The following is an 8,903-nucleotide window of genomic DNA, read 5'->3' on the forward strand; positions in this document are numbered from 1 at the left end:
AATGCCTATTAGCATTAAGCCTTTAATTCAGTACAACTCTTCCAGGAGGTGGGTTTCAAAACTTAACAACTGTCATGTTCTGATCAGGCTGTTAAAAATGTCTAATGAAGTTTAAATTGGAAGTCAGATTAATGGCAACCTTGTTTGGTGTTCAGGCCTTGGAATAAAGGTGTACTGTTCACTGCAAATGAGAAGTGTGATATCTACAAAAAGGGCACAGAAATATACAGTGTCACTTAAAATGCGCAGAGGTGTGTGCTAACCTTTTTGCACTGATTCTTTGAGACAGACTGTGGTAGCTTTAAAACCATATCTTACCTGCTCACTGTTTGATCTTTTCTTTCTCAGGGTAAACAGAATAGCTTCAGATTTCTCCAGGCTCCATAACTGACAGCAAGTGAGGTTACTGTTTAATGGATTGTTTAGAGCTTAATTTTCTCCCTGTTCTTCAGGGAATTGGTGTCTCTGAGAAAATAATTGCATGCTTGATGAGGACAGAAACTTTACTGCAGTGGTCCAACAATCTGAATACAATTGTGACACTATTTGAGAAACTTAAAGCAAATGGCCCATTCAGAAACCTTACGTAACTGTGGCAGGTTTGAGTTTCCAGCAGATTTGAATTTGCTGTTTTGATTATCATCTGATGTGAGAGGAGTCTTAGAGTTTCAAGTTCACAATAAACCCATTCAGAGCAACTCTTTTATTAGTCTGAACAATATCTGCAGAGTTCTCTTCATCTTTGGCTTTACTAAAAGAAACTATTTAAACTTAACCAACAAGCAGGGATCCAGGAATTATAAGCAGAGTATCATTTTGTTTTGATACGGTTGTCTGTTACTGTGAGCTCTATCTGGAATGCCTAAATGACCCCATTTATCTTTTCTGCATTGTGGAACTTTTAGTACTGTTCCATCCAACTTACTTATATTTAAGACTTCAAATTACTTTTAACCCATTTACTTGGTTAAAAACTCTGGCCCTGGGCATTCCTGCCACAGAGTCTGTCTGAAGCTGCAGGTATTAAATGTCAATTTTGGATTATATTAAATGTGTATCCTTTTTCCCTACCCTCATGTGCAGTTCAGCATAACAGGAAGGACAGAATGAAGTACTGACAGGTGGGAGAAGGTTAGAGTTGGAAAAAAGCAGGTATTTTCTGTGTGTTTTAAGGGGAAAACTGAGGTTTTACAAGTCTAGGATCCTGTTTGGATTTTTTTTAAACCCCTCCAAAACCACAGAAGTCAAGCTGGCTTTGTTCCCCTGTTTTCTTCTCGTAGACTGAAGTCTTTCCTGTCGATTGTGGGATCCACTGTAGTTATTCTCCCATGTCCTCATTGCTCCCAGACTTGTGGACTTCTGCATGCTCTCCTTCAGGCAGCTCCTGGGGTTTACTTTGAAATTCTAGTGACTGTAAATTGTGGCTCTTGGCTCATATATGTGAAATCTCACACAATACTGCAGAGTTGAACGTGCTCAATAGCTTTGGGAGAAGTTCTGATAGCATACATTCTACTTCAGAAATCTTTCTCAGAGTTGAAACAAATTGAGATATTGAAGCTTAAGTGTGCGGGTCACTGGGGGGTGTTTCAGTGCAGGTTCCAGAACTGTACCTTGGAATCTCCTGTCGTAGTTCTGGAGATTGATTGTTTTCTTTTGAGATACACCTATTAATTTCTATCTTCTCTGAGAGAGAATACTGACTTCTATCATGTGAAATTCTCTTAAATGGAGACCGGGTCTTATTCCTCTATACTGCGTTATACCTGAGATATATTTTGGGTAAAGCAGAATAATTTTTTAAATTAAATCTCCTGTGGTGCATGGTGGTCCATCTTCTGCTGTAGAGAAGTTCTTGGGCTTTCAATTTCTATATATGTGGGAAGGTATTTTTTGTGTTACGGCTCACGGGTATAGCTAGGCTGATTAAAATAGATGGTTTGTGCTGAGTTCGTAGGTGTCAAGGTGGGATCAGTGAAGTCTGAAATATAGGGATAACTACTATTGAACTAGAAGACTACTAATACTGATTTTTGTTTTTATTCCAGGAATGTACTCCCGAGAACCTGGAACTGAAAAAGAAGATTTTTGGTCAGTTAGATCTTATTGTTGGTGACAATGTTATTTTGAGCAGCTCGACATCTTGTCTCTTACCCAGCAAATTGTTCACTGGCCTTAAACACGTTAAGCAGTGTATTGTGTCACATCCTGTAAGTATGATGGCATTTTTTTGTTTTGTAGCATCAGTAGTATAGGTGTTAAAATGAACTGCATCCCAAACTCCTCCCTGCAGACTGAGAGATATAGAAGGACATTTGGAGTGTTTGTATGCCATCATTAGTGTGCAGGGCTTGACTTATCAGAAAAGCTTTAGTTTGGTCATTCTGTGAGCAGCAGCATCTACTAAATTGAGAGGATATATGCATGTTTCATACTGTTGGCTGAAGATATGTTCTGTGTAAGCTGTTGTGTTCATATTGTTGCATGTTACTCAAACTACTGGCTCTCAAAATGTAGGAATTCTGTCTTTTGAAGACAAACCTATAAAATTCCCTACTTCCTTCTTGTGGCAGTTAGTCTTTTCTAGGATCCTTTTTTAGCTCCTGTTTGGTAACAGTAAGGATCCAAGCAGTGAGCTGCATGTGCTTGTCAGGTAATGTCCATGAAAGATGGAAGCTTTTGACTCTGATTTCTTCAGACTTCTGATGTAGAAGCAGTATACCTGAAGAGGGAAAGCACGTGGATGAAATGCAACAAATTGTATTTGGAGTTGAATTTGCATGCTTTGTGACCAGCTGAGGCTTGGCAGTAATGCAGAAATGGCATGACTAGAGATGGCAGCAGAACCTCAAAATGGTGAAGGCTTCCTGTGAGCCTCTGTAGAAGTCTATGTGGGGCTGACAGACAGCAGTTTATTACATCTCTTCTCAGCATGGATGAGCATTTTGTCTTGATCACTGGGATTCTTACTGTTTCTGTTTTCTACTACTCAATAGCTGATGAATTTGTTAGCCTAATTAGTTAGTCTTAGTCTGGTGTTTGACAGATCAGTTAAGAGGACTGTGGTTATAAGGGTTTGCAGTATCTGGAGAAAGGTACTGCTCTGCTTTTTGCTATTTGGTAACTACACGTTGTCTCTCCAGGGCATCCCTCAGGGTGTAAAGTAAATGTCAGTTCCCTGGGCGTGCTCAAGAGTGGCAGTGCGAACACAAAAATACAGCACTACTTCACTGTAATTTCTCTACAGCTACCTGTAGCCTAATGCTACAGTGTCAAAGCATTTGGTCAGTCCCTTTCTTACACCCCTCCACTGCCACCATTGTGCCTTGGGGTGACTGGGAAGCAAAAGGAACAAAAGGATTGGTGGTTTTCTGTAAAATTAATTTTCATCCCCTTTTAATTAAAAAAAAAAAAGTCAGACTTCAAGTATGTATCTGTACCCAGGTTTAGCCTTTCTCCAGTCTGAAATTCAGTAGTTCCATATCTTTCCAGGGTTGTAACTTTCTGTAGGGCAAGAGAAGAGATAATGTCTCTTCTAGATTTCTGTATTAGGTAGCTATAGCTATGATTATTTTTTTAATTAATTCATGAGCTTCTGCCTCTTCTCTGTTTGTCAGTCTTTGATTTTACATTACTCTTTCTTATTGTTTTCCCAAGTTGGTCTGTACCAGTTGACTTGTTTAGTCTGAGCTGCAGTCTTCATAGGAGCCACTTCTGAAACCAGGTTTTATCAGATCTGGAACAGTAGCTAGTCCCTGCATAACCATTTTTGAGGTTGCTGTTGTAAGGATAAATGTATTTTCTGAAGTAAATACTCTGAAGTGCCTTAAAATGTCTCATTGTTCTGAAATGGCTTTGCAATCCAACTAAGACTATTTTCATAGTAATCTCAGCTTCACTCAAAGGGGAGTATACTGGAGAAACTGTGAGCTACTGTACTCTTCTGGGGGCCTTTCTGCATCTATTATATCAGGAAACATGCTTGCTTTGTAGTAGTTGTTGGCTTTTGGTGTTTTTTGTTTTAACCATGGCCTTACTAACACCTTGAACGTGACAGTAGGACATGGGGAATGGTGGCTGCAGGAGGCAAGCAGTGCTCTGGAGGACACTCCGAAAACAAAAAGTGTGTACTATGATATACCAGAAAAAATTAAAAGCTAAAGTTGTAAAGCCTCTGGCACAGGTGAGCATGTTGAGGAGAAATGAAATGAAATGCCCAATGGGCAGAAGGAGCTCATCCCTTTGGTTAGCATAGCAATACATTCAGTAATTAGAAAAAATAAATGAAATCACATAGCACAGCTCTATGATAGAAATGCACACAATACTTCTAGGTAAAGCTGTTCTCTGCAAGCAGTTTCAGGAATTGTATTGGTCTTCTGCAGAGCGGTTCATTTCTCATGTACTGTATATGCCTGCTAGGCCACACAGCTAGAAATATGGAGCTAGAGACTGTGTGCCATTGAGTGAAGTCCCTTACTGTACAGGAACAGGAAACCAAGTAATCTAATCACCTTAAATGTATTAAGCTCTGTTAATTTTTCTTTAACTCCACTACTCCTCTTGGAAGTTGTCTTCTAATTTTTGTTCCAATCTTATTAATAGTCCATCAAATTAATTTGATGTTTGTGGGCAGCTTTTGTGTAGCTTAATTCTTCCTCTGTGTTTACTTTGTCATAGCTGTTCTTAGCTTTCATTTTCATAAGGTGAGTAAGGTAAGCTCTTCTCCCTGAAGAAAGGCTTTGCACTCCCCTTGTCATTTTTAGAAACCTTCTCCCATCCCATTTTCATCCACATTTTTGCACTTTTAGTTTTTACCAACATCTATTATCTCATTCCTTAAAAAATTGTCTTACTAAGTCTCAGTGTGCTTATTAACACACCCATATACTCCCTGTGCCAAGTTAATGAAACAGAATGTTTCAATAAGATGACTGTCAACACTAGAAATCTATAATAGCCTCAGTCTTTCTCAACAATTAACTTGTCCTCTTCCTGATTGGAACCTGTGATATACTTAAGGGTTAGAAAAGCCTTCCGAGAATTTCTTGGTGCTTGCAGTGGTTTGGGTCTTGCTAAATTGCCTGTCACCATGCCAGCGATGGTGTCCATCATGCCGTTCTCAGCATTGGTGGTGGCACTGCCAGAGACACTGATGTGAGAAAGATAATGTTGGAACACAAGGCACTTTAAAGGGGGTGAAGTGTGTTACATCAGTAGTTAGAGCAGATGTAGCCTACAACAGGTTATCTGTTGGTCAGACCCTATAGTCAAAGGAAGTACTGAAGCAAGTACTGAAAAGAAGGAACATCAGAGGAAAGTCTGCTTACACATTGCTGTGACTAAATCCTGTACTTACATTTACACGAGCACAGTTAAGAACACTTGACTATAAGAGAAGATGGTGAAAGAATCAGTAGTTAATTACCATCCTTAAAATGTCAGTGTTATTTCTAGTAGTAATTTATGATGTTAGCACCTTCTACTGCCTGGAAACTAGACTGAGAGCTGAGTTTAATACCTTAAGAATATGGCTGAAGGACTGCTGCTTTTAGAAAGAGCGTGCAGGCAGTGTTATGCCTGTAACACTGTAACCGGAAGAACTTTTGGCGGTTTCTAGGATGTTCGTTAGAATTTTTTGTTTATTACTTCAAAAATACATAAGTCTTGACTTGGTGAGAAATTACATTTGGGAATAGTCAGGGAGAGGTAATATTTTTCTCAAAGTAGGTACAGTGTTTGAAGGTAACCTGTTCTGCAACTTTTCAGAGTATGTTTTATGTGATACCTGTTACTGTGTTTAGCATCTATTTACAGGCTTGGGCCAGTAGCAGCTTATCTATTAAGTGTTGCATCTTACAGGTAGTATTTAGCAATAATTTTGTTATAAGGTTCCAGAACATCTAAAAGGAAATGCCTTGATTCATTTGGAAAGACAGGTGGTGACCATATGTCTTAGAACAACAAACAGCCTGCATATTGAGAAAACATCAGTTACTCAAGCCAGTATAAAGTTTTCTAGTACTGTTTGAGTGCTATCATATTTAGTGTAGCTCCATTAACTTTGCTGGGGTTAAACAGAGTTAGATTTAATGCCAGATTAATTATTTTTTTTAATTTGAATTAATACATCAGCGTTTATTGGATTGGTGAAGTCTTTCAGGGTCTGAAGATCAGTTTCATTGTCTCACTGGAAAATACCCACACTATTAGCAAGCTATAAAGATGCTGTATATTAACTTGTTCTGTTAACGTGTTCGTAGTTGACATCATTCTTTTGTGTTTTTTCTTGAGGTAAATCCACCTTACTTTGTGCCATTGGTTGAAATTGTTCCTCACCCAGAAACAGATGCTTCTACTACAGAGAGAACATATGCCCTGATGAAGAAGATTGGTCAATCTCCTGTCAAACTAAACAGAGAAATTGAGGGGTTTGTTCTGAACCGGCTCCAGTATGCAGTGATAAGTGAAGCCTGGAGACTTGTGGGTGTATGTATATCTTTTTTTTTTTTCAATTTCTACACACACACACAAGACACACTCTCTCTCTCTCTCTCTGCTGGCTTTGTAGATGCAACAAGCGAGATTTTATATTTAAATTTCCTATAAATTTGTCATCTCTATTAGACTGTTCCTTATGAATGTGAAATCTATATTAACATGTAAATTAAAGTCAGAAGTGATGTTAACTCTACCCTAGCTAAAACCTTGACATGATGTGAGTTATAAAAAGCAAAGACTGAGAAAACCAAAGGGATATCATAACTATCCTTTATTCTGCTTTCTTTTCAGAATACTGTCATTTTCAGGACAATCAAAAGAACAATCTTAAAAGCGCAGAAATCAAAATACTGAGTTTTCTTTTTTTCTAGGTTGTCTCATCATTTCCTGTTATTTTCTGAACGTTGCTGGCCTACTGTACAGTGGTTATGAAAATAATATTTTAAATGGGTTTCTCTTTGGCCTTTTAGGAATTGCGCTCATAGATGCATAGTTATTTGATACTTTTAGGTAAAGACAGATTTCTCTTCCTCCTGCCCATTCAGACTTCTAGCTGAGAATAATTTTTTGTGCCCCTCCAGCTTTTCCCACAGTTACCTGTTCTGTGCTGCAAAGTCTAATCTTTCATCAGGAAGAACTGAATTATGAGTCTATTGCTATTCTGTCGAGAAGAGATTCAACTGGGCTTGAGTAGGGCTTTTTTGTCATAGAAAGTGTTTTGATTTTTCAAGCTGTTTAAAACCACCACGCGTACAAATATAGGTAAAGATATTAAAACCAAGGTAATATTAACATACTATTTTTAAAAGCAACTCTTTTTCCAAAGCAGTATATAAACATAGTTGTTGAACTGATTTTGCTTACCTCTAGTTAGCTTCCATAGCAACACAATGATATAAAAGAGGTGATGAATAATGGTAAGTAAACCAGTATTGTTAGGAAGGAACTAATCTTCTACTGGAGATGTTTCTTTAAACTAAAAAAAAGTGTTTCTGTTATTAAAGAAGTTAATACAAAGCATTAAGTATATGATAAGAAAAACCCTCCAGAGAGCTGTAATCATGTTGAAAGACACAGGATGGAAAGGATAGTAACCTCTAAATTGTTCTTTAAAGCCTAATAACCATAGATGAAAAAAATATTTTGAGAATAAAAATTTAAAAATTAATACTAAAAAATTTGAACAAGGAAGGTAAGTTTGTGGTGAAAAAGCTAACTAAGGGCAATGTTCATTGTTCAGGAGGTTCCCACACTGTAACCTTTCCTTGAAAGGAAGGGATCTGAAGCAGAAGTAGAACAAGTCATGCTAAGAACAAGATTTTTGGAGCAGGAAAAAGTCAATGGGTAATGGCAGAATGTGACGGAGAAATGAAACTTATCCAAGAATCACAAAACTCAAATATGAAGTTGATGAAATACTGATTTAAGCACCGTTTTACACACGAACTAGCATTAAACTGCAGAAATGGAAGTTAGTACTTATATGTGAGCAAATACTTTTAAAGAGTTCAAAGTGGTGTTGGGAAACTGGACCAGTAAGTCTGATAATGTGTAGGCGTATTGATACAATACCCTTGGTCAGCACAGGTATCTGAGGAAGTAATGCCTCAAAAATCTAGTAGGATTCTTTCATGTCTCTGAGAGGCATAAACTGAATTGTGGAAGTCGCTGCCATAGAAACCTAGGATGCTAAAAGCATGAATGGGTTCAGGGAACATTTAGACGCATTCATCTTAGAGGAAGACCGTGCAGAAGCAACCTCCGGTTGTCGAAGTCTCAAAGAGTGGACTGCTGGGAGCTGAGTCAGTACATATCATTGAAAGTATCACTCTGTATTTGGTCTTTGGTTAGGGAAAGAGTGTAAGAACACTTAATTGGCTACTGTTGGAAAAGAGGTACTGATTTGAGGTAAACCTTTTCTATGAACCTGTTTGGATACTTTTTGTGTGGGTGGTGGTATATGAATAGTAACAAAGCCGTGCTTGAAGGCACTGACGGATAATGGAAGTTGCTTTCATTGTGCATCATCAAAGTTCTGGTTTTGTATAATTTTATTGCTTTTCAGGCAAATACACATTTAAACTGTAACAACTTTGGCTGTTTCCATTCCAAAAGCCTGGACAAATACCAGCTGTCAAAGGTGTATAGTTTCAGCTGTGTGACTTCAGGCTACGCTCTGCCTTTGGTGGGAGGAGAATCACTGCAGATAGTTGAAAGCTGCAGGCCTGGGGCAGTTTCTGTGTTTTTGCAGTTGTGCTGCCAATGTAGACATTTTTATTGCAAGTTATGTTCTTCTGGTGTTTCTGTGTTCACAGTGGGGAAAAATACTTCTTGCTTCTGATTGTTAAGACACTTTTCAGTCCTTACTGTTAAAAATGTCAGCCTCCCCATCTCTCAGTCTT

The 8,903-nt window shown here is 38.2% G+C and overlaps 1 protein-coding gene across 5 annotated transcripts in view; it reads left to right on the forward strand.

The window, feature by feature from the left end:
- The window catches only part of CRYL1 (crystallin lambda 1), a 63,284-nt gene that overhangs the window by 31,647 nt on the left and 22,734 nt on the right, over positions 1-8,903 (forward strand). For 4 of the 5 annotated variants that reach the window (XM_064441185.1, XM_064441182.1, XM_064441183.1 and 1 more), the window contains 2 exons: positions 2,049-2,210; positions 6,295-6,489. In XM_064441185.1, coding sequence (XP_064297255.1) covers positions 2,049-2,210; positions 6,295-6,489 — 357 coding nt within the window. The remainder of the gene's footprint in view (positions 1-2,048; positions 2,211-6,294; positions 6,490-8,903) is intronic. The other variant, XM_064441186.1, reaches the window with a different exon arrangement.

This window comes from Phalacrocorax carbo, chromosome 1, assembly GCF_963921805.1.
Source record: "Phalacrocorax carbo chromosome 1, bPhaCar2.1, whole genome shotgun sequence".
NCBI lineage: Eukaryota > Metazoa > Chordata > Aves > Suliformes > Phalacrocoracidae > Phalacrocorax > Phalacrocorax carbo.